The sequence below is a fragment of the Melospiza georgiana genome, chromosome 7, assembly GCF_028018845.1.
Source record: "Melospiza georgiana isolate bMelGeo1 chromosome 7, bMelGeo1.pri, whole genome shotgun sequence".
Lineage (NCBI taxonomy): Eukaryota > Metazoa > Chordata > Aves > Passeriformes > Passerellidae > Melospiza > Melospiza georgiana.
Window position 1 is genome coordinate 21257113 of NC_080436.1, and position 26290 is coordinate 21283402.

Below are 26290 nucleotides of genomic sequence, written 5' to 3' on the forward strand. Positions count from 1 at the left end.
TTAGACAGTATGGGATCCCCAGTTCTACTATTCCAGTTTTAGACAGGTGTTTGTCAGAGACTTGTCACGATCAGTAGCACAACAATTTTTGGATACACTCGTGACAGGCCGGCCTGCCTCCCAGCACTGAACTCCAGCCCAATGGATGACATCCAGTCTTTATTGTGGTGATATTGCTTCACTTAGAGATTGAGATGAGATTTTCACTGGTACTGGCTTAGAAATTGAGGCTTGGATCTTTTGCAGAAAAAAGCACACACGTTGATCTATCTACTTGCCATCTCCATTTGCCAACTATATTATAAAATCCTAGTTAGGTTACTGAAAAATATGTCTCTGCAATTTAAGTAAAAAATAAGCCTGCCAAACAAAAGCAAGGAAATTACCTATTACTGGCCTGATCAATAATATGTAATCTGGTTTCTGGAAACATTAGTCCAAGATATGCTTTTCACTTACCTGCTTCTATGTCCTTTAGCATCACAGCATAAGTACTACAATAAACAGTTCCATGATTACAAAATGTATGTATTTACTGTTCTGGCTGACCTTGGATTTATAGACATAATAAAATAATATCCAATAACTCTTGACAAATCTATTAAGATGAGTTAGGCCCAGTCTATGTATTTAAAGACACAGGCTCTATTATTATGAATTGTCAACGTTCTCCTTTATCTGTTCCAGTGCCCATCACAAATGAGACGCAAAGCCTCTCACTGAGTTCTGTAATCTTTAGCTCTGACCCAGCTCTGTTCCCTGGCCTTTGGTTTTCACAGCATCCTGTGCTAGTTTTGTCAGTTTGGGAGAACTGCTTTGTTGTCAAGCAGAAACAGTTTTTGTTAAGAATGCATTCTGCTACAACTCCTCCTAGGGTGAGTACTGTTAAAGACAAGGTGTGTTATCAAAACGTATTTTTAGTGTTAACAACAAAACTGACATTACTTCTCACATTTTGTTGTCAGAGTTAAAAGCAGGATGGGTAAGTTTAGTATGTGCCACGTCTCATGCATATATTGGTACTAAAACCATTTACCCACTTCTAATAGAGTATCCTTTTGTGCCATATGGCTTGATTTTCAATTATATGCACTATATTTATCTGGTTAACCCGAAGACATTTACAAATGCCAGAGTTTGGCTGTTTCTCCAAATTCTCTTTCTGTTTTGAGGCAATGAAAAAAGGAATGAGAAGTAAGAGTATGGTAGACTTGAGTTATTTATCTCATTGCTAACTATTTTACAACAAAAAAGCAATATTCCTTTATAATTGCAAATCTTGGAACAGAAGGGTATAAACATTCAATTATAATTTTTTAAAGATGAAATTTTAAAATTGGGACTTAAATCCCATTTTAATATCAATTTTTATATGGTGTAAATCAGATAGTAGCACCCAGTTTCACATAATTTATAGCCACATTTTATAAGCCTCTAAGTAACAAGTCCTTGGATAGTCTGATAGGGGCCACTTAAAAGACCTTCAGTGCACAAAGGACCTTTCCACAACTCTTACAGTGTATGGGTGAGGGAGGTCACGTTAAGGGCAAATTTAAGATGGTTGCAATTTACTCCCATTCTAAGGTCCCTTTATGTTACTAAAGTGATGTAAATGTTTAAGTCAGAAGCACATTTAAAATTACCAAATGAAAGGGGCTAATCTCCAAAAGCTCCCTGCCCGATTTTTTTTTTTGGCACAGAGACAAGTTTTTCAGCTGCCATAACTGAAAGGCAGAAATTGTCCTTAGCAAGAACCAGTTTCTAGTGCCATTAAGGTCTACAGAAGAAATCTACTAAAATCCCTTGTTGAGCTTCATCCTTTTCTCTCTCATCTGCCGAAAACTGTTTAATATATTACACACTGTCTAAGAAATTTTCTTCTTCCTAACAGGATTTAAACTCTTTACTTTTATAAAATATTAAGAACAGGATATGTTATGAACTATTAAGCAAAATACATTAATATTTCAGGATAATATACATGAAAGGAAATAAATCAGAACAATGCTTCAATGTTGTGAAAGCCAAACAAGAAAATCCAAGTAATTCTTGTTGATACGCTTCCACTGACCAGGATCATCACACTGAGATACCTCCTGTTTCACACACAAATCAATCAACCCAAACACACACTTCTATCAATATGATAACAGAAATTCAACTCTTTTGGTCAGTCTTAGTGTGACTGCCTGGCTCTACAGCAAGGCTTTTAACAATCAAAAGGTATACAAGTGTCCTAAAATCAGGATGAGAGAAGACCACCTCACAGGGTCATCTGCTGAGGATGATGCACAAAAAATAAGGATAGGGGGTAAATCCTTTCTTAGGAATGAATAAAATACACAGACTGACTTCATGCACAGTGTTTAGCTAAGAAGCAACAAGAATGAACACATTCTATTCAACAGCAGCTTTTAGGTAGTAAATTCAGTATTAAAGTATTAGTGACATTAACTAATATGAAAAAGTACAGCAGATGTAGATAGTGGCACTGTAGCCAACAAGGAAAATATTGTATTCTACCCTTTCTATGCAATTAAAGACTGCTGAAAAACTCTCTGAAGTCCATTTCTGATGGCTGAGAGTTATACAAGCTTAACAATTGGAAGAGAAGAAAGGAAGAAACCTAAGGGATGTACTTGGAGAGTTTTTGCATTTTGCCTGTACTTTAATGTTCTGATGCTGCTCTTGTTAACTCGAGCACCCATTCAGCAAAGCACTTAATCACATGCCAAAATTTCATTGATTTCAATAGAACTTCAGCTTTGGATTAAGTGCTCCACTGAACTATATATTATTTTTCACTTTACCTTACTTCTTTCCCAACTTAACTACTCAAAATAATGTATTACTCAGTGTAAGGTAAACTGCTGGTTTTAGGCAGGCGACATAGTATCGGGAAACATCACGGTCATTCAATTAAAATAACTGATAAACAATTAACTATGCATAAGGATGTGAACTGCAGTCATAATAAAGCTCTATTTTCCCTAATAGTTTTCAAAAAAGAAGGATGGAACAAGAAGGCATCAATATTGCCAGAACTCTCTGTGATCTATGCCAATGGAAGAGTAAAGCAAGTAATGTGACTGTTTAAAAATAGTCTTATTTTCTATCCAGATGTTACAAATTAACTGAGAATGCACACATTGCATAGGGAAAGTGACATAAATTTTGATGAGTTATCATAACATCCTCATTCTCATTACATTTTGACAAAATGTAAAGAAACTGATCATGTACACATGCATTCATATTACTTGCCATTTCTATTTTACATTGCACTTTTCAATGCCATTAATTCATCTGCAGCTATTCACCAATTCTCTGTTTAAGGAGTTCCTAAATTTCAAAAGCTCTTAAATGAAAGCCTTTAAAGTACACCTACCTAGATGTACATCAGAGGAGAATGAGGAGTGAACGGAACGACTTCAGTGTCTGTCAGGACTAGAACTTCCACCTTCAGCCCTCTCTCATATTTTGGGTGAAGAATGACTGAAGAATTATTCTTCCTGGACTCCTTTGCTCATCCTCATCTACCCTGCCTCCTTTGCTCACCCTCATCTACCCTGCCTAATTTAATTTCTGTGTTTGTTAGGAGAAACAAAGCTTTTGTGGAACTATCTATTTCATTAGCTTCTCTTCCCTATTCTAGCTTAGGGATATTGTGACTGCACTTGGCTCTCATTTCTCATGCTACCTTTCCTTGTCCTGTAGTCAATAAGATGATGTCAGTAAACATTGATAGTAAGAAATGATGCAGCTTAAGGAACAGGTGTGAGGTGCATCTCCAATAGGAAGATCTATTAGCACAGATCAGGGTAAACTCACTGCAGCAGAGATAAAAACAAGGATCATAACCAGGTCTGTAAAATACACAGTCAGATTTAATCAGTATTGTTTGTTTAAAAAGAAAAAAAATTAATAATTTTGAGCAAATGTGTAAGGCAGTAAATGTGAACATTTTATTTCCAAAAGTTTTTGACAAGAGCATGTCTGGAAAAGAAGCAAAGAATGGTCACAGGTCAAAATGGTGTTTCTGCACCAGAAATAAAAGAGTAAGGTGAAATAGTTGGCTTCTGCCATGGAAACAGTAACTGTCAAAGAATCTCAGTATTCTGTAGAAAGTCACGTACTGTTATCATTAAGGATTTTCAAAGAAAGTGAAAAGCAAGTAGAAAAATTTGCAGGTGACTTTTTCCCCTTTGCTACATACAAGAGGGCTGTGGAAATGTAGGAGTGATTGGAGCCCAGACATATAGCTTAAGGAATAAATTAAATATTTGCAGGGATAACAAGAATAGCAGGTCATAATGATGGTTTCAGTCACAAGGACTACATGAAGCAGTGTGTGAAACATTAGCTTTAAAACTGTTTTACTTCTTATATTTGAAATAATTCCTAGAGTTAGACTTATGGTAAACAAATGCTTTAGAAGAAAACTATTTGCAAGGTAAACTGAGACACAACTATATTTTAAATTACTTTACTCTGTACATTTTTCTAGTGTTAAGAGCCATACACGCAGAGAAAGTTATAAAGGACAATGTTTAATATCAGTCAAATGAAATACAAAACATTTTCACTATGACCCCAAATTAAAATTTTTAGTACAGTGTTCTTTTAATCTAGTTCAGTTCCTTCATCTTACTTTTCACACAGCTCTACCAGCAGCTGTGCCAGCACAACAGAAGGGATGGCACAGGGTGGGAACAGTAGCCAGGGGAGGGGAAGGCAGGAAAGAAGGGGTTAGAATTGGATAAATTAACCTTGCTGCTAAATAAGTATGTCCATTATTGACATCAACACATACAGGTACTGTTGCTCTCCTTTACTGCAATTGCTTATAGAAATACAGCTAAATGTGACAGTGTACTCCTGCAAACCCAGGTCTAAACAGTGAACTAAAGTAGCTAGCTAACATGATATTTTTAATATATTACATGAACACACATAAACAAAGTTAACTGGAAGAGCTTATCAGCAGGAAAATACTCTTACCAGTATTAGTCAATAGAATGAGTGAGGTTCAGCTTTGTGCAAAAGACACATCTCTTGTAGGAGGAGATGGAGAGCTGGGAAAACTGTCATCTTCAGGGGTAGATTCAACAGCTGACAATGATTCATAATACTCATCCTCTCCATCCAGCACTTTGATTTGGCTTGAAAATAAACAAACAACACTCCTTAAGTTAAACACTGTCAATATCTTCAGAAATAAAAACTACTCTGTGGATGCAAAAAGGAAAAGCCCTACTATAAAAATGGAAAAAAAAAGATGGGATGATTTGATGAGAAAGACACAGCTTTTATACATATTCCAACTGCTATTATATTTTATATTCTGAATGGTTCTGAGGATCAGGGAAATACAATATCATCTTACAGTTTGGGAGTATAGAATGATAGAACATCTACTTGCACCAAATGGGCATTTAATTTAAGCAATGTGGATTTTTGTCTGTGTATGTTCCACAAGTAGGATATGATTTTGGTATCATATTTCAGATGATGGTTTGCTATGAATATGAGCCAAGGACTACAGCATCAAATTTTGGGAAAAGCCCTACTGACAGCAAGGGGCTTTCATTTTTCTGTGATGTATGATGAGCACTGCAGTCTGATGTTAGTGTTCTTATTCCCAGAATACAAACTTTTTTAAACTAGGGGAGGGAGAGAAAATAAACTAAATCTTGCAAAATCTTGCAAAAATTAGGACTTTGAGCTTGACTCAAAGACATCTTGTTCATACAGTTACAGTCAGAAGATTAATAAAAACCAAAGGAAAAAAACACAGAAACACAGTTCTGGTAAATTTTTGGACTAAATGTGTCTGTAAGCATCCATCAGTTCTCTCTGATCCACGTGATCAGGCAAGTGAATATTTTGGCAATTGTAGAGGAGCCAGCCTAGTTTATTCTATCTATACCAGGAGGTAACTGCTCATGTAGCAATGAGAACTGACTGAGTTAACAGAGAAGCAGCAACTCCCTTTTGTGCAGTGGCCTCTGTCAGTCCCTCACATGTGCTCCCCAGGAAGACAAGAGGCCAGTGTGAGTGTGCTGCTGTGGGGCTGGCAGGGCTTCTGGCACTGCTCTAGGTCACAGCCCTTCAGTTCCAACACCCTTCAGCTGGCACCTTCCACTTGTGGGAAACACACTTCAAAATATGAACAATGCTATTTTTTTGGTAATAACAGCACACAGAGAGAGCTGGGGAGCATATTTTGTAAGAATCAGATCTAGTGTCTGCAGACAGCAGTACATGCAAGTTTTACATTTGCCTCTGCAGAAAATGTCCAATGTCAATGCACAGAAATATGTTAATTGTTTATTTTTAGAAACCTCTCTAGAAAGTTTTGCATATTCTGTAATATCACAAAGGACTTCTTCTGTTTACAGTTGCTTAGAACTAAGAAGATAGATATTTACCCAAGTTTTCTTGGCTTCCTCTTGCTCCCTTGATATTCTAGAGTTCCCTGTGGAGAGGGCCAAGAACATACAGTCAAAGCAAAGCAGCAAGTCGTTAATTTTTAATTCAAAGTGATTTTGTGTTGAATGCAAGCAGATGCTGATAATATCAGAAGTCACAGCATAATTTTTTTGATCAAAGGGCTCAAGTGAGCCTGATGAAGCATGCATCTTGCTCGTCTTTGATAAACCACATCAATTATTCACCGTGAAGGCAGACATCCTGACATGAAAGCAACAGATAAAGAGCATAAGCACATGTTCAAGACGAGAGCAGAAGAACGTGGGGGTGGGGCTGGAGGGGCTGAAACAGGTATTAATAACAGAATTATTAACTGGAAACAAAGCCAGTAAAACAGCTTTATTGCCACTTTGAACTCACATTTAACTGGTTATAGTACATGTTATCCTCAGGGCTATTCAGCATTTTGGGCTGCTGACATCGTCGACGAGGTGTTCTCAGCTTCTGTTCAAGACAGTTTTCTGAACCTAGAGTAAGATAACACAATTTAGTTTTAAGCTGTGCCAGGTGCTGTGAACGTCTTAGCACATTTTAGTCTGTAAACAGTCTTTTCTTCTGTCCTATTTGGTCCTGGATTTATTAGCAAGTCTGTTCTATTCAAAGTAAGCAAACAGAAACTTGGGAATCTTTGTTTTCTCTTTTGAAACTTAGCTCAAGTGCAAGTTTTGATGCAGAACTTAATTTTCACTTTTTACCGCTTTTTATTCTTCCGTATATCTATATCACACAGCTCCTTATTCCTTTCACACTTTTTCTTAATATCTTCTGTTATCTAAGCAGGAAATGAGGTATATTGTGACTAGCTAGGAACGTATCATTCAGCAGCAACAAAATAGTTTTTCTACAGTAGACAGTAATAAAGTCTCTTGATTGATGAGACCTGGTCTATTATCATCATTTCCTTTATATAAAAAGGCTACCTTCTTGACATGGCTCTCTGTTTAATCAGATTAAATGAATCAGTTTGGAATGATACTTTCTTCATATAATTTGTGATGTGCTGTAAAGTAACAGTTGCTTAAAGTCATCTGGAAAGCAGAATTTAAAGATGAAGTATTTCAGAAGGGTTTCTGAAGAGAACTAATAGCTTGCTAAGTTTTGGGTTTTTTTGGTGGTTGTTTTGTTTTGTTTGGGGGTGTGGTTTTTTTTTGTTAACGGGTTTTTTTTTTTTTTTTAGAATTCTAGAGAAAAGACATTATGGTGTGCTATATTCTGTTTTACCAGGTATTTTCCATGGTACATACTTTGGATTACAGGGTAACTATTTTCATTAAGTTAGTAAGTTACTACAAGATATTGCGGAGTAAAGAAAGGTGATTTACTTTTCAGATTATTATCCCCATGCATTTGAATTTTCTCATATCTCCCTGTTAAAAGTTATTTTAGTGACAGTATGAATAAAAACAGTTTGGTAGCACTGAAGGAAAAATATACATCTTATATATTTGCATTCCATACCACAAAAGGAACCTGCTCCTATACAAAAGATCAGCACAAAGATCAAGTAGCATGAATTCCTTTAAATACTTCAAAACTGAGGTTAATATGGCTTTTGCAGATGCAGGGCTCTAATCTCACAAATCTATTGACAAAATCTGGCCTTAAGGAGTAGGTAACATTACAGAGGTTTATTATGTACTCAGGCTTATAGTCTGTACCTGCAATCTGAACGAGGCAGAGGAGATGTTTGAACTTTGGCCTTTTCAGCCAAAGGACTGACTGTTCTTAGACATTTTCTCTCTTTCACTTTCTTCTGCTCAACAATATAATTTAAAAAATATTCATTTCCTCTCAGTGTGCAACTGCAATGTCTGCGTGGGAGGAGGAGCATTTGTTCCATTCCATCACAGCACCTGGGAGGGATGGTGGCTTAAATGACCACCAGAGCTGGGTCTAAAATTCAAACTCAATTTTATAGAGAAAGAGTGTATTTATCCACTAATACAAAAAAAACTTCAAAATAATACACTCATGCTGCTTGCTAATTTAATACCTAATGCTTCAGTACTTTATACTTTCAAAGTTAAGTGAACCTTTATTTTTTTGCTAAAGAGATTGTGATGGCTGAGCCAGAACATTTGCTATTTGCCTGTATTGTATACAAACAGACAAGGCAGAAACTGAGGAAACTGGGTGCCCAAATAATATCTGGTTTTTTGAAAGTTTTTTTCACTATGATTCAGATAGGATATAAATGCAATTTTTTTCTCTCTGAAGTCTGAAAATGTTGCAGAAGACCTGTCATAACTACATTCTAGCCTCTCTCTGCTTTGAAAGTTACTCAAACTGATCTTAGAGCTTCCTCCTTCAGGACAGCAGGGTCTGCAATTTTTGCATGCAATATTTTCAGTCACAAAGCTAGTTGAGTTTTTTTCTTACAGCAATATAGTTTTTGAATACCTCTCTATGAATTTTTTTATTCTAGAAAGAGGCTGGTATGAACTCAGGTACTCACTGTTCTGCATAATTTCACACACCTCTCTGCAGCTTGTCAGAAGTAAAAACACAGCACAAAAATATTTAGAAATTTTTAAACATTAAAATAATGTGATGGAGTAGTTTTCTTTTCCCTTTCCCCTAAGTGCTCTTGAGGCCTTTGCATGTTTCCTTTTTCAAAGCACACATATATATAGGCTGGTTTTTTAATGTCTTTCATTCATTAGGATTCTGAGTCACTAATATTTTGCTCTACCTTTTTATCCTGACACTTAATTATTTCTGTGTATCCTACGGGTGGTCTGCAGCTTGTGTTCTCCAAAGGAAATACCCTTTCAGTGGGCCCATTTGTCTTAGTTGCACACTACATGAACAGTACAAAATCTGGTAACATTTATCATAAACTACCATAGCTGGAGAAAATGGTATTAACATGTGCTCAACACTCAGCAGCTGAATAGGCATTTTAAATGCTGTTCTAAAATATTTTGCTTTGATGACAAACTTAAAGCCACCAATAAGAAAAAAGTCACTTGTAATTTAATAGAAATATTAGCAGCACCACCATCATCAACAAGGTATTGTCTATACTGCACAGAAATTGTGCCATGTCCCTCTGGCATGTCCAGGCTCCTTAGTTTGCTACAAATTTAAAAACCAGATGAGAGGGTGAGCACATGCACTTTCTTCAGGTTGTCTTTTAGCAACACTTTTTAAGAAAGAGATCTGACCCCCTTTTGTTTGGAAGAAAAACTTCTCTTGAATCTCTGAGCACAGAAATTCCTTAGGTTACAATTTCTTATTTGTTAAATCACTTACTGCAGTGCGGAAATAACTGAGAGCAGGCAAATGCTTTCTGCCAAGTGCACTATGTCAGCTGATTTAAGTGCAGGGTAGCTGAGACTCTGGGCATCCTCATCTCACTTGGGCTCAGAGAGCTGACACTGGGCTGAGCAGGCTCATGGATGCTTCCCTAAAGACACCACAAAACTGATGTGCCTTACATGGAAGGGAAATAGAAACTGGCTACTGGATCAATCTGTTGGAGTAGAAGGTAAAGAAAGTAAAGCAGCTGATGGTGTTTCTGTTTAGTCCTCTATTACCACTGTTGGTTAACCTTTTAATTTCTTTGATACATAAGAGCCCAAGCCAAAAAAAACAGGACTTGCAGAGCTCAGACAGATTAAAAAGAGATATTTGTTCAAGTAAATGTGAAGTCAAACATTCGAGATACATTTTTATAAACTGGGAATTACATAGTTGGAAAGCACTGTCTCCAGGAGAGACTTGGGAGCTACAGATATTCAGCTGAATATGAAATGGGCTGGGTGCAAAGAAAGAAAGACTACTCAACAGAAACAGAAAAACAGTCTTATTGTTGTGTACAGAATTATTTTAAGGGGAATGCAATAAAGAGCAGAATGTTTTGAGAACAGGAACAATTTGAACTCTGAAAAATCTGCCACGTGGCGAGAAATACAAGATTGTTCTACTTCATTCTTTTCAAAGGAAGGTGAAGAGGTGATCTGAAGCAAAAGTGTAAACCCCTATATAGAAGGTGGATGGGTTTTCAAATTCAAAACCAAAAGTCTAGACTAACTAATGGTCAGAAGCACGATAAAATTTTAGACCAGAACTACAGCACATACTGAAAGCAATCAACTAGTTGAAAAAATATTTAGCAGTATGATGGAAACTCAGGTTGAGACTACAAACTTTTAGAAAGGCATGTTTTGACTTAAGCAAAAACTATTGAAGATGTGATAGAGATCACATCTATTTTAACAAAAATTAATTTCTCAAATGTGATTTTTATCAGAAGGTTCAGTCTGCAGAAGATCTGTATTCATCTTTTAAATTCTAGGATTAGTTTCTGAATTTCCACATGATTCTTCTTCTTTGTTTTCTTAAGAAAAAAAATGGAATGGAAATACTTTTCTTCAGGTAGCCATCATATCCATTATACTGACATTTTTAATGATATGTTAGCTTGGAGATGATTAGCACATTTATTTTATCTTATTTAGAAGAGTTTTCTGTTTAAAAACCCATCCTTTCCATAAGCTGCAAAGGACTCTTTCAGAAAAACACAAACTGCCAAGCAGTAAGATTTAACAAAAGACTTCAAACTGCTCTTTAGCACTGACACATGGACTTCTTCATCTAGGATTTGGGCCCTGACCAATACTTTCAAAACTGTAGTGGCAAAAATGTATTTTTCTAATGACTTCCCATGGAGCAGTTGGCTTCACTTGATATTCAGTGAAGATCTCATCCTAGGTGTCTTTACTGTCCTGTTTATCTTAGTATTGAAAGCATGAGTACCAAGCAGCCAGAAGAACAGAACCATCAGATTTTGCTTGCTGAAATGTAGTAAGGGTCTCCATAAACTCCGAATGACTAAACTCTTGCTTCAAAAACCTCTTGGTGCTGATAATCTTGCCAAACATTGCTAATTTTTCCTATATGGAGAATTCTGCACAGAAGTGGTGAGGAAGCAGCTTAACTGCATTTGGAATTTGAAAAATAAACTTAGGTGAATCAGATTGTTTTAAGGGTGGTGCAGCACACCTAGGGCTCTAAACACTGTTTGCCATCTCACTTTTTTTTCAAGGAATGCACACAAGAGGTGTCAGTGTCAGTGCCCTGAAGAGGCTTTGCTGCCAATTCCCTTGCTGAAGGGACTTCATTCTCCACAACACATTTTGAGGAGTAGAGCTGAGTACACTCATTTTCCTTCTGAAGCCATTTACCCAGGCAAGTTTGGGAGGGGTTAGTCTTACCTCCTTTTCTGCTACAGGTGAACACAAACCTGGTAATCACAGGAAGGGTAGTTTTTCCCTAATTACTCAAACAAGGAGATTTAGAGTATGAGAAGGGGCAGTTTGTCAAAGGAAAGGTAATGGGGCCATTTAAGGAATCATATATATGATTAACAGAGTAAGCAAATAAAGTAGAGAAATCACTATGACAAGAAAAATAGTAAGCATGTAGCTGATTTCCAATCTATAATATCAGATGAAACATGAAAGTGCAACCCTTAATTATAAGCAAATATTAGCACAGACTCATGGGATCTCATCATAACATCTCAAGGTCTACATTCATGAAAATTTAAGCAATGTTTAAAATCATGTTAATTTGTTCTTTGTTTGTTTCTTTTCCTGCCAGTCTAATTTATTCCAAAAGACTTTGGTTCTCAAGCCTGGATATATTGATCATGCCTATGTAAAGCATTGTTATAGCCTGGGGAGAAGACTTTTGTGAAAAAACTTGTCTTTGTTCTCCTTTGATAATTTATATGTATTTTGATGTTTTCAAGTTTCCAGTTTTGAATCATTTTTCAAGGCAGCAAGTTAACTTCACTTTTCCTCTTGAAGTCTTAGGCAAATGCAGAAATGACCTCACAGACAATGATAATATACATCCTCCTCCTGGACTGGATGCTAGTGGATAATTATGTGCAGCATGCTGACTTCAAGGAACAGCTACATTTTCTTGTGTGCTATGCAAGTCTGTTCAAGGAGTGAACTCAAGGGGCTAATGATTCTGGTCCCACTCATATCAGTGTTAAATGGGACTGACTGAACATCACTTACGCAGTAAAAACTGCTGCAAATTAACTAGACTTCATAATTTTCATTATTTCAGCTTTGTTTTTAAAAAGTGATTTACAAAGGGCACACAATGCTATTTGGCTATGAGTGTTCATACAAATGTATTTTCCTTCTTTTCCATTGCCATGATTCTCCACCATCTGCACAAATGTTTATCATACCTTCAGTGTAAAACAGGAGTAAAATGAAAAATGTGCCTGGGCAGCAGAGTGAATACTCAAACAGTTAGTCCTCACTGAGCTCCTGCTGTGTCTGCCTGCCATACTCAATCCTGCTAGTGCAGAACTATCCTGCATATCCCTGTACTAAGCTGCAGTCAGTGTGACTTTAGTATGAGCACATATTAAAAGATACCCGGTTCACATCACAGGGCATTTGGACATTGCCTGTTAATGCTACCAACTATAAAAGTATCAGAAACAAGGACAGGATAACAGGTCTAATAGGCTTCACTAAACATATACTGTAGAGTAATCTGTAGCTTCATTCAGAAATAATGAAGTTACTGTGTCTATGTGACATACTATAAATTCAATTATATTATGGTAGTTCTGCAAAAATGCTGGAGGCTGATAGAAAATAAACACACTGTCTCTCTAAGATCTTTATCTCAGTCCAGTAAAACCACACCAAGAGACAACAACACAGGGTAGGTGAGAATAAAGAGCAAGACTCTTTGGTGACTTCAGTAATAAGGTATGTCTTCATTATGTTTTTTTTCCCTTTTGAAGTTAGTAAGAGGGAAAAGAGAAAACTATAGGAAAAAGAAGAAAGACAAAAAAATAAAGGATTAAGTAAGGTACTGAGAAACTGAGGAAAATAAGAAAAGGGAATAAAAACCATTAATGTGCAGCATTAGAACCTATGTTCTGGCATCAGAGGATTAAATTAATCTAGTAACATCAGGAGCCTGGAGGCATATTGACATAATACTATTAACAACTGTAATTCTCTCCAGAATATTTCATGCTTACCTACCAGTAGCTTCAGATGTCTGCAAATGTTCAATAAGGCCATCTATTCTATTGATATAATGAGATCAAGTATGATGGGAACCATTCCTGCCACCAAATTCCCTTGGTCCCTTCCTGTACATAAGAGTGTCCAGGAATATTTACAGGAGCTGGCACACTTCATGCTGCTAGTGACAAGCAAGCATGGAAAGAGCAATAAATCAGATGTGCTTTGAGGAGTTACAAGACCTCAGCCCTTGCTAGCTCACAAAGTATCTTACTGAATCTTCACATAAGTGTTGCTAATGGAAAGAATGCTAACTGCTTTAAAAATATATATATATTGATGCTTTGAAAGAATGATTAATCCTTAGCAACTCCAGTGGACTTAAGTTCTTACCTGGATTCATTACATAAAAATAATATATTAGATTTAATAATTTTCAGCGTCAAGTGCTTTGTAGTCTATAGCTCAAATGTAGCTACCCAATTCACTGAACACACAGAATCTGAAGGAGCAAAAAATCCTATAGAAAGATATAAAATAAAACAAAACCAAGCTTCACCATCACCTTGGATCCCCCACACAATTGTGGTGAACTAGAAATCTGTTTATTCAGATGGAGTGTGCTCATAGTGCCAAGAGCCATAGACTGCTAGGGAAATTAGTGTAGCCCCTTTGATGTCATGTGCATCCCAGAATCTGTAACACACTGCTGAATCTGTGAGCATATCCTTTTGTTTATAACCCTAAACAGAACCATTTGAATACACACGCTGAAAGAACTTGTAACAGAAGCAATGCATTTTCTCCCACCCAGTGATTCATTATGTACAGCTTCATTTTGGATACTGCACTTATGTGCAAAGCCATATGCTTTAGATTATAAAGCACACTAAGCAAATCATAAGTTTTTCAAGATGGTATGTAAAGGCTGGTTTTGCATCTGTTTGTTGCCAACGACCCAGATGATACTGTAATTAGAACAACAAATATTTTATGTGAAATCAATCATTTAGCTGTCTCTGAACCCTGAGACAATGGCTTTTAGATATACTTTGTTGGAAACAAGATCCATAAATAGTTAGAATCTTGGCTTTTGCTGTTTTTTTCCTTTCCAGCACAGTTCTGATCCTTCAGTATTTGTCAGTTCTTTCAGTTTCTATTGTGAGTGATTTGACTGTAGAGGGAAAAAGGCAGAGATTAAACACAGCATACCAAAGGACTCAACTTTCAGTGACTAACACAGGTAGGATTCAAACCTGTCAGCAAACAGCACGCTTCTACAAGTATGGTCCTGAAGATGTCTTCCTAGATGTTGAATATACAGAAGCCCTTATAAGCCCTGCACATAATAGCATCTAATAGCAGGTTCCAGAGGTGTGGCAATTAGTCAAAGTCCAAGAGATTTACACAAATACAACTAACTTCAGGGAAAAATAATTCATGCTAAACCATCTAAATGGCAGAAACTACTTCCGGACAATGCAGAAGACTTAACTGATTGCTATTTTTCTTTCCCTCTCAAACTTGACCCAAGGTGGTTGTGGAAGTTTTTGGTTAATTCATAAAATCATAGAATGGCCTGGGTTGGAAGGAACATTAAAGATTATCTAGTTTCAACCCCCCTAATGTGGGCAGGGACATCTTCCATTACACCAGGTCACTCAGAGCTCCATCCAGCCTGGCCTAGAATACTTCCACAGATGAGACATCTACAAATTCTCTGGGCAACCTATTCCAGTGCCTCACCAGCCTCAGAATAAAGAATTTCTTCCTAATATCTAACCTAAACCTATTCTCTTTCAGTTTGAAGCTATTTCCTTTGTCCTGACACTACATTTCCTTGTGAAAAGTTCCTCTCTGTCTTTCTTGTGAGACCCCTTTTTAGGTACAGAAGACTGCAATTAGGTAATTCCAAAAACAGCTTTTCTCCAGGCTGAACAACCCCAATTGTTCCATCCTTTCTTTACTGGAGTGGTGCTCTACCCCTATAGTCAACTTGGCAGCCCTCCTCTGAACTTGGACCAAATATTGATGCCTTTCCTGTGGTAAGAAACCCAGAGCTGGATGCAGCATTCCAGGTGGAGTCTCACAAGAGCAGAGCAGAGGCGCAGACTCACCTCCCATGATCTGCTGGCCATGCTGCTGAGAGTGCATCCCACAATGCAGTTGGCTGGTGATCTTTTCAGAAGACATGGTTACTGATGAAAACCAGGTCATCTGGGTATGCTGGAATTACTACATATCATGGCCTATTTCCTAGTTCTAGAAGACCTGGTTAATACAATAGCCACCAGATGATAAAAAATATCTATCTCATATTATTGTGTTAGCTAAGTGATGTCTCTCTCACCATTTGAGCAATGCCATATGATCACTACAAGTTAATGAAGAACTTCACAGCAGAAAAGCCTACAGAGAGCAATTAAATATGAAGACATCACTTCCAGATCAAGATATCCCTGAGCCACAAACCATGTTTGGCTGGAGAGTGTTCTGGGCAAATATCTTTGCTTGCCCTACTTCTATACTGTACCCTAAGCTTTCCCTCTTGATTACTGTGAAAAAGAGAAAATTAGGATAAATAGACTTGGATGGGACTAGAAATGTTCTTTTTTATGGGCGGTGGATTTTTCTGTTTGTTGATGTGTGTGTGTGTGTGTGTAAGGTGGCTAATGATCAAGTAAGAGATCAACTTAAAATAAATACATTCAAGCAGAACAAATCCCTGAGAGGCACCTGAAATGGAGGCTGAGGTAACTTTTCTCAAGGACAATATCAGAATCTTCACTGTAAAGATATTACAAGATCAACTGTTTATGGCAGGAAGGTTGTATTACACTTGCCTCTTTGCTAGCAGTGCACCAGATCAGCCTGAGTTTCTGAAGCTGAAATTCTGTGCGAAGATCAAGACAAAGGAAAGTCAGTAATTATTCAGTTTTCTGCACATGCCCAATTTTCCCTTCTCCATGAGTTTTTATCTGAGGTACTAGTCCTGAAGTAGAAACACCTACCCTAGGGACACCTACACAGGCACTGTGCACTCAGAGGTTTGCCATGAAGCTTGTCTCTTCAGCATTATGCCATGGCTGGCACTCAGACTGTTGATGCAGTTTATTTATTCAGTGAAGTTAAAGAAAAGAGGATTAGAAAAAATCTCAAGTGAATATTTTGTCCTTCCCTGTCTTCCAAAGTAAAACCATGCACCATGTTGGAGGTACGAGAAATTTTCAAAATTGCTCAGAAACAAAAGCTTTCAAAAAAATTCTTACAAATTCAAACAATGGAGCGACTCATGATACTTCTGCACAATTAGATGCCAGCTATTTCTTCAAAAAAGAATTAGGATGATTATTTAGTCAATATGATTAAATAAATCACTTTGGCAACTTTAAAATACAAATCCTAAATAACATGACAGTATCATCAATTTTAGAGATAGTCTCCAAAACACATTTAGAGCTACTAATACACAAGTTTTCAAACTGCAGATTGTGGATCTTAAGAGCTGCATCTCATGTGCTAATATGCTACAGAAAACTCACTGGACGCTTGGCACTGGTTCATCTTGTGGATGCTAAGAAAAGGAAAGCATATGGGGAAAAAGATGAAACAAACATGAAAAGTAAACAGTGAGATTAACTTTCAAAAATAGTCAAAACATTCAGTGCATTAAAGAAGAGTAACAAATTACAAATACCTTCCTAGCACTACTTCGCTACAGAGCCAACTGCTGCATTGCCAAAAAGCATCGTACAATGCAGAGCACAGTGTGGGGAGTCAGTGTGTGCGATCAAAAGTAGGGCAGGAGGCAATCTGTAAGTTCACACTCTATTAAGATGTGGTTCATAATGGTCTGTGTTTCAGAGTTGCTGTTGTAGCATATAGCCTGGATACATGTAAAGGTAATCCCTCACCTTCTTCCAAACGGTAATAATAGCATTTTTATCCCATGCCCTCAGAGATTAAGCCACTTGATTGACTTTGAATTCCGGACACACAGGAAATTTGTATTAATTTAGCATAATGATGAGGCGCAATAAAGGCTCTGTGGAACCACAACAGCATGGTCTCTAAGGTTTTGTTCGTTACAGAAACACAATTTGCATATCTAAAGGCTTGAAACCATGGGTCCATATTGATACAACTAGTATCTCAAATTTGAGTGTAGCAGATTCAGCATATATTTCAAAGAATAAATGGTAGAAGCCCAAGATAAAACTCTCAGTAGATTTCTTCATTAAGAAATAAGGTCTTTTTCTGAATTCAAGGTAGTTGGCAGCAGTAACTTTTAAAGAGGGTATGAAAGCAAGCTTGACTGAAGTTTGTAAAAATACCACTAGTTAGATATTTGCTTCCTGGTGTTGCTACAGTACTTTGGTCTGACATTCGTAAATACTGGAATTAAAGGAGGTACCTTGGCTAGATAAAGGAAACTAATGCTGCTGACCTAAGTTCTACAGCAATCTTTTTCTTTGAACTAGAACTACAGATTGCTGTAGATTCTTTTTAGAGTTGTTACATGCTACTGGGACCCTCAATTAATGATAGTTCAGACGTAATCTACAGATAAAACTCAGGCCACTAAATTCTGAAAGAATATTTTGAAAGAAAAACTGAAGAAGCATAAGCAAACTATTCGGTCAATGACAGATTTTTAAAAATAAGCAGGAGTAGAAAAAACCTTCAGGCTCCAAAGATGTCTGTTAACTTGTGAAAGAGCATCTAGGTTTGGGGTTTTATTAACTACTTCCAAATCCAAATCACAACCATTTATTGACAACTCACACTATGAACCTAGTGGAAGCATGCTAGATACATATAAAAATAAGGGCTCATCATTTTCAGTGGTGCAGTTCCTTATCTTTCATCCTGAAGTAGTAGATGGAGCGTCCAGTAATACCAAAGTAAATTCAGAAAATGTAGAAGAGATATTTAAAGAAGAGTGAGGGAGGTCTGCAAAGAATTCCAACCCTGGGATCTCAGTAATGATATAGCAAATTTAAGCTATGTATTCCACAGTACTTAGCAACACTACCTGTAGTAAGAGTTTGGGGAGTGCAAAGCACACAGAATATGTGTAATTTTCACCCGATCTTTCCTAAATGCTTCCACAGAAAATTTTGGTGAAGATTTCAGCTCATGGGGGCAGAGGAAGATGTACATATATGTGCACATATACAAATAAAGTAAGTTGACCTGCTGGTATTATAGTGACCTGCTTATGTGACAGTGTGTTGTTTTGTTCTTGACAGGGCACAGCTTGCATTAATATATCAGCTCACTGTATTATATTCCCCTCTGAACACAATCTTTGTTCTCGAGTGTACTTTTAAAAAATGCTAAATGCTATGGAATTAGTTAGATTCTTTATTTCTCTCATAAATATGTGACTAATTCAAGTGACTTTGATGACATTTTATTCCTCAGAACATGATGAACACTTTTTTAGAAAAATGAGCATCGATTTCAAGGTTCAAACTGAGGCATTGGAAAAACTGATTTTTAAACCATTATAGCTTACCTCTTCTAGAAAATCAGGCTCTTCCATGGTGTGTTACTGCAGGTACACAGAATTTCTTGTCACTCCAGAAAATACAGGTTAAGTGATTTCTGGAATTTTTTTGTGGAGTTGATTTGGGTATTTTTTTACCTCCTAATTACTACAGATATCTGATTTTTTCTCAACCCCTTTCTTACAAGTCTATATTAGATTCTTGGCTGCTATTGAATAGCATATCCCTGTAGAACAGCTTGTGATATAACATCAAAATCTGTTTGTGTCCTGATTCTGTACTTGGGTCTGTGGGTATTGCAGAGTATGCAAAGTTTGAGAATTAACACTTTATTAACTACTGTGCACTAATTCCTTGTGTGAATGACCTACAAAGGACCCCACAGAATTACAACATGAACAAACTGGTGCAAGTGTACCTATTGCCACAGAATGCCACTTCTGATTTCTCTCTTTTGGACAGCCAGGAAGTATGGCCATATTAACATAACTCTCTTCCATAACATCTCCTCCTCCTCAGTAGGACTAATTAGCTTAGGCACGGCACTGCACTCATCCAGCTATTCTGCCTCGGGCTCTGATTCACATCTAGCCTGAACAGCTTTGCAAAGCACTGGCATGCCTTGAGTTGCTACATCATAAATTAATATCAGCCTTGCACTTTACCAACTTTCCCATGGAGACAAAACCCAAAAATCAGCTTTACCTGTGAACAGAGTCATCAAAGTCTCCTACTGAAGTAATGTCATAATAATAAAGACAATATCCTGGCCCCAGCAGGAAGGCTCATATCCTGAAAACACTACCATGGGTGCACACCTTCCCTACTGGAACCAGTTCCTCTGAAGCCAGTCCCAACATTAGGCATATGAACACAAGGGAAAATTGGAAAGTATCAGAAAAACACCTTGATATTAACATGGCTTAGAGAAATAAGATTAACATGAAAATGTGCAACAGAATTTTAAGTCCAATCTTTAGAAAGGATTGGCTTAATTATTCCCATTATTAAAGAGCACTGTGAAGTAAAAGGCAATGGGAAGGAGAAATATGCATTTCTCCTCACTTGTAGAAGATACAGTACATTTTTAAGTTCATCACTCAGTCTATCTGCACAATACTCAAATTAACTCCTGAAGCAGTTATAAGTCAGAGATAACTGAGAGCCATATACTTTCTAACAACCCACAATAATATGTAAGAGTACTTAAGGCTAAGCTTTGATGAAAAATTCTTATGCTAGGTTCTTCAATAAAATAAATGTAAGAATAACTTTTTATTTCATGAAGAGTATGAATCCATGTGTAGCTGCTCATCGCTGTCTAAATTAAATTAATATGAAACTGTTGGGTGGGCAAAAGCAAATAGAAGATAATTAGCAAAATTTATGTTTTCAAATAATGTACAAACCACATAAATTACTTCAAAGAGACACATAAAACTATGAGTTTTGCAAAAAAAAATTATAACAGAAAAAAGGAAAGAAACATAACTTGTGGATACTAAGTTACAATTCATTGTTTGTTTTCACAAGGTAGAGCAGCAGAAAACTGTCTCCCTCTTGTAATACATTTCATTTTTGATTAGGTCATTTTACATTATTAGTAACTTTAAAATGCAGGCACAAAAATAAGAGGTTCCAAAGATATTTTTTCTACTCTGAAGATGGAAATTAATAGAAGAAAACTATCTATAACACCACATACAGGAAAACAAGATTTTCAGTTTTTGCTGCAAACACTGATTCATGCCAGCAGTATACTGTTGCCTTCTGGTATAAGGCAAGGTGACCTGGTTCTGAGGAACAGCACGGTGACCCACTCTCCAGGGTCGCTCGGGCCAATGAGCACGCAGACACCAATGTGGTGGACGGTCCAAAGGCGTTTATTAACTCTTCTCGTGGGGTTTTATAGTCTAAGGGGGTCTCTACGTCAGAGGGGGTCTGCCTCTACTATCTATGGTTAGTAAGGAGTGGACAGTTACCAGGGGTGGAAAGTTACTGGGTGTGGAATGGAAAGTTACTGGCTCTACTGTTAGGGGGGCTACTTTCTAGGGTACTCTCTTATCTTAGGGGAACAGGGGGTCCTGCCTCTCCATTACATCGCGTAATCTTCCGAATGCCTGTCCCTATCTACCACAGTATACAGGAAGTCAATGTCTTATCCCTCTGCATAATGATGGACCATGTGAGGTCTTATGAGATGGCAGCCATATTCCTTAAAATATGTTAATTTTAGTGATTTATCCCTTTTTCTTACTCTCAACCAATAATGCATGTTTTTCCAAAGCAAATTACTGTTCTTTCACGGGTTTCTTAGCACTGTTCACAATATTATTTATACAGAACCATAAATCCCTATTTTTATTTGTAAAATGCATAGGAGAGGTTAACTATATTTATTATACTTTCTTTGCATTCTGCAATTCAATCTCTGCTACTAGGGCTTGATCCGGAAAGTTTGTGCAGAGATACAAAATGTATTAGGGAGCTGTTTTGGCAAATGAAGTCTCAGCTTTACATGTTTTGTGTATTTATTTTTCAGAGAGTTGCTAGGTTTCAACAAAATCCCTTGCAGAGTAGGATGTGGGCAGGCTGGCTACACAGTTGCTGTGTGGCCTGTGAGGAGGAGGTGCCTGTCCCATCTGACAGTGCCAGCACAGGGCCAATGTTTCATTACATTGTCCTTCTCTCTCTTTCCTCCAAGGCTGCAGACAGCCAGGACTGGGATAATTGTTTGAACACCCACAGAACGGCAGGGATGAATTTCCCAGTTACCTCTGCTGAAGTATTAAATTCAGATGTCTGATGATGACATTCTAAACATTATCATTACTTATTTCACTGCAGCTCAATGCACAGAGAGGAAGAGAGGGCAATTCCTAATATGAAGAGGCCCCCGATACATTGCTCCTCTTTTACAAGGAACAGCAGTAGCTTGTGCCACTGTTCAAGAAAGATTTGAATGACCAAACAGTAGCTGGGAACCTGGGCTCACCAAAAGAAGGTGAGCTCATCAGACTTCAGTGAAACACCAAGGTGAGAGAGGGTCCAAGGTGACCATGGAGCTGAGAGAGCACAGCTGATTACCTTTCCTAGTTTTGTTTCTGGAATGAAAATATTCAGAAGCAAATATTTCATGTCCTATCATTTATCACACCACTACAGAGGCAACAAAGTTTGTCCTTCATGTAGAAACAAAAGGACAAAACCAAAAATCTTGCCTGCAATTGTGTTTTTCTCATAATTTTAAAGAATTTATGGCAAACCTGTGAATAAGAGGTACTCTGCTGCTGTCAAAGTGTAACTACAATGGCACCCAAATATTTCTAACATCTAATAAAAACAGAACTTTGCAATTTAACTTAGAACATCATAAAAATGTGCTTATTGTCCACACTCACTGAAGGGAAAAAGTCAATGACATCACAAAAAGTGACTATGTTTTGGATACTACCTTTTTTTTTTTTTTATGGTTTCAAAAGATAGCATTTGAAGATGGGAAACTATTGAAGTAGCACACAAAGTCAATAAAATGATCTCACTGCACTTGCCAATGTGCATAAGGAGTTTTATCTTTAAATAGCCTAGTTTTTAGTTGTGTAAGTTCCAAATGGCATTTAATGGATGAAAATGCCTGAAGATTTCTGAAAGGTGTTCCTACATTTTGGCTGTTAGCATTCTGCAGCAGGAAAATTTAAATCTTCTTTCAATTCTGGGTACTCAAGATCACAGTCCTCCTTACTTCTAAAGAGGAGGAACTTCCACCTCTGTGGAGGGGAAGCATCCCAACAGAAACCATCAAGCACAGCCATTGATGGGCCCTATTCAGGAAGTGCCACAACCAGACAACTGTAGAGTGTCTAACCTGAGTTACAAGTTAATGAGACTTCTTTCTTATCAATTTGTTCCCTCACTAACACTGAAATTTTAGGGCAACAAACTTTTTTTTGTGAATTCAGGTCATATTAACTAACAGTTTCAGCTGAAATAATATGAAAAAATTTCAGAGATGTTGAAAGAATTCATTCTGGCATCTCAAAAAACAAAACATTTTGATTTTGTCACAAGGGGACTCCTTTCCCAAAACAGAGGAGGTAGTGCTGCCATCCCTGATATCCAAAAGCTCAGTGATTAGGCCATGTTCTTAGATTGTAAAAGATGTAGCTTCAAGCACCTCCTTAAAGTGATTTGGTACAGGGATCTGAACCCAAACATCATGCTTCTCAGGAGAGCAGCCTAACTGCTGGGTTAGAAAATATTCTTAGGTAAGTTTCTCTCAGCCTCATTTGTTGAAAGTGTCCCATTTTACACAAAGTAGTTAAATATTCATTCAAACAGAGATTGAAAGCCAGGTGTTGGCCCCTTTTTCTCTGCCTGCTCAAATTACCAGGATCTCAAGTCATTCACATGCTCTCTGTTTCTGTGGCCTACTTACTACTTAATATACATTGCACTGATGGGAGAAAGGGGAGAAAGAGCAAATGCTTTCTTCTCTGAACTTCTGTACTGGCCTTGGGCATAGCCCAGACCAGTGAGAACATGGGTTAGTGAAAGTTTTGAGCTTTCCCTTTGGAAGGACAGTAGTATGGAAGGTAAGAAGTGATCACTTTCTAATGCATAGAGTAGATAAAAAATAAAGTAGCGTAATGACAAGAAATAGTATTACTTAAAGGAGAAAGAAGTGAGACATCTGCATCTATTTGTATCCACTGTTTATCCCTATTGGCACAATTAATAAAAGCTATGCATAAATCACACAAAGTTCATTAAATCCACTGGCTCAGGCTGCTGACTAATTGGTAAATACACACTCGATAAAAATGTAAAATGTATGCCAACTCCACATTGTACCACATTGTAAAGCTGTTTTCTAGTTAAGAAGTCTCTGCTTCTCTGTGGCTTTTCCAACAGAGCTTGATTTTCACAGTTATTGATCTTAAGGAAACAATAATGCCCAAACAGTGCCAAAAGGCCTTAGAATAGGAAAACAAAAAGCAACTATCAAGTTTACAGAGACCAAGAAGTTTACTATCCTCTGCCTACGGCAATTTTCTAACCCACCCAGGAATTTAAGGTCTGCTGATGCCTGCTCTGTACAATTCAACAGACCATTGAAGTCACTTCAACTCTTTCATGAATGTGACCTTCAGCACTTGCTTTTGCAATGTTGCCCTCATGTAGTCCAACATGAAGCAACCACCGCCCAGCAAAACTTTGCATCTTTTAAATCTATAAATTCTGACAAATTAAAGGTCTGGGAACTATGCAGGCCTGTGCAGACAGACAACCAAACACTACCAGAATTAGACACAAACAAAAACAAATTACAAAGAACATGACAAGTATGAGAGTGCCTGAGGCTGGAGAATGTCACAGAAGACCATCTCCATTCATTTGGACAGGACGAAGAATTTGTGCACTTCAGGACATTCTCCTTTTCAGAAGAGGCCAGCATCCAGCCAGTCACAGATTTTTATAGATAGGGAGCACACAAAAGGCTTTAATATTTACAGTACCTGTGCAAAAATCCATGGAAAGCTTTAAATGAAAGGTCTTTTGCTACCACCACAGAAGACTCTGTGGACAGCCTTCCTGACATCAAACAAACCCAGATGTAGAGAGACCTTGGGAACTAGCCCAGTGCTTTGTCTGGGTCTGACCTCAAGTTTTCTGTATTTACATTTTTTCCAAAACACGATTTAGAACAGATGTCACTGGACACCAGAGCTCTTCTCCAAGGCTGGAGTAGAACATAACAGGAAAAGAGGGAGATAAAGACCAGCTCAATTTACATTACATGAGAATATTGATCTGCATAGCAAAGAGAAGGAAGAATCTACACATCTCCAATTTTAGTTTAATTAGACTCATGATCAAACATCACTGCTGGTTTCCCTCTATTAAGGGTCAAGCAAAAGGCTTGGTTTGATTTTGAACAGACTTATAAACAAGTGGAATATTTTGGTTTAGGACCATCTCTGCTTGTATTCTCTATTTCTGCCATTGACTTTGGCAGTGCCTGAACAACATATTAAAAGCACTGGCCTCAAACCACACTTATGGAGGGCATGTTTGAGACAAAGGATGAAATAATGTTGAAAAACAATATAATGAAACTGATATAGATTTAGTAGTGGCTAAATGAAAGAAATGGGAATATGAAGCCCCCTTCTCTAGACAATGTGTGGTAAAATAATCTGTTTGCAATGGAGGGAAAAAGCTCAGAAAGAAACATTTGGAAACAATACAAATGACATATGGTCCCATATGTTGAATCTATAATGCTTCCTAATTCCTTCAGGGTAAAATTTACCCTTCTCCTGAACAAATTCCAAGTAATTGAGATTTGCTTGAGATGAATGTAAGAAGGACTAGAATCTTCCCTCCATACACAGACAAGAGAAGACTATGAAGCAACTTCACTGCAGTTGCCATTTTACCCATGGCTTGAAGCAGCGCCAATAATGTTTTTTGAGCCTTTTCTAGGTAATTACAATTGTTGATGCATAGGCTCATTGTCATCTCTTCTCCTTGGCTGAGTCTGCTCAGGGCATGCTTTCTCTGCAGTGTGCTCCATGGGCTCAGCTTTCTGAATCATACTAGGACAGCAGCATAGCTGGAATTGCTTTAAAAGTTTTAACTATAGCAAGCTGCATGTTGGGGCTGATAAGGCATTCTCAGGGCAATTATGCTCTGAGCATTTTTTGGTGATGCCTTTACAGCCCTTAGGTTTTTGAGATACAGGATTTCTACTCATAACTCCTGGTCCTACATTGTTCACCATTCCCTGGATGAGGGAGTGAAAGAGGAAAAAGCCTACAAAATCAGGCAACAGGTTTTATATTTTTAGCAAATGGATTTCGTAAGTGTGCTGAACACAACTGGTTAAACATCTATCCAGCAATGAAAGCAGCTCATCTCTAAATGCTCTGAATTAAATTGCAATATAATTATTATTGGAATTTTGTCATATGTTGGGTGGCTGCACTACTCAGGATTGAGCAGGCAACTGCCTCGGTGAACAAATTACTACTGGGGGTAGTTGGGCAGTCACAGTTCTGTTGACTCCTCACAGCTCTGGAAAGCCAAGCTGCCTAGAGCTAAGGTACCCACTTGCAGCTCTCATTGCTGACCCACATGGGTGTAACTTCACACTGCAATATCTCTGTTTGCACACAAAAGGAAAACTTTTCTCACAACCCTTACTCTTAACAAGAATCTTTGGGTTGTTCTAAACTTCAGATGCCCCAAAGATGGAATATATTGCTATTT

At 37.5% G+C, this 26290-nt stretch overlaps 1 protein-coding gene across 2 annotated transcripts in view; it reads right to left on the reverse strand.

The window, feature by feature from the left end:
* Positions 1-4529: 4529 nt before the first annotated feature.
* Positions 4530-26290, reverse strand: part of MYO3B (myosin IIIB) — a 188348-nt gene continuing 166587 nt past the window's right edge. For both annotated transcript variants that reach the window (XM_058027793.1, XM_058027794.1), the window contains 3 exons: positions 6853-6959; positions 6432-6478; positions 4530-5162 (listed from right to left, as the gene is read on the reverse strand). In XM_058027793.1, coding sequence (XP_057883776.1) covers positions 5030-5162; positions 6432-6478; positions 6853-6959 — 287 coding nt within the window. In that variant the 3' untranslated portion in view covers positions 4530-5029. The remainder of the gene's footprint in view (positions 5163-6431; positions 6479-6852; positions 6960-26290) is intronic.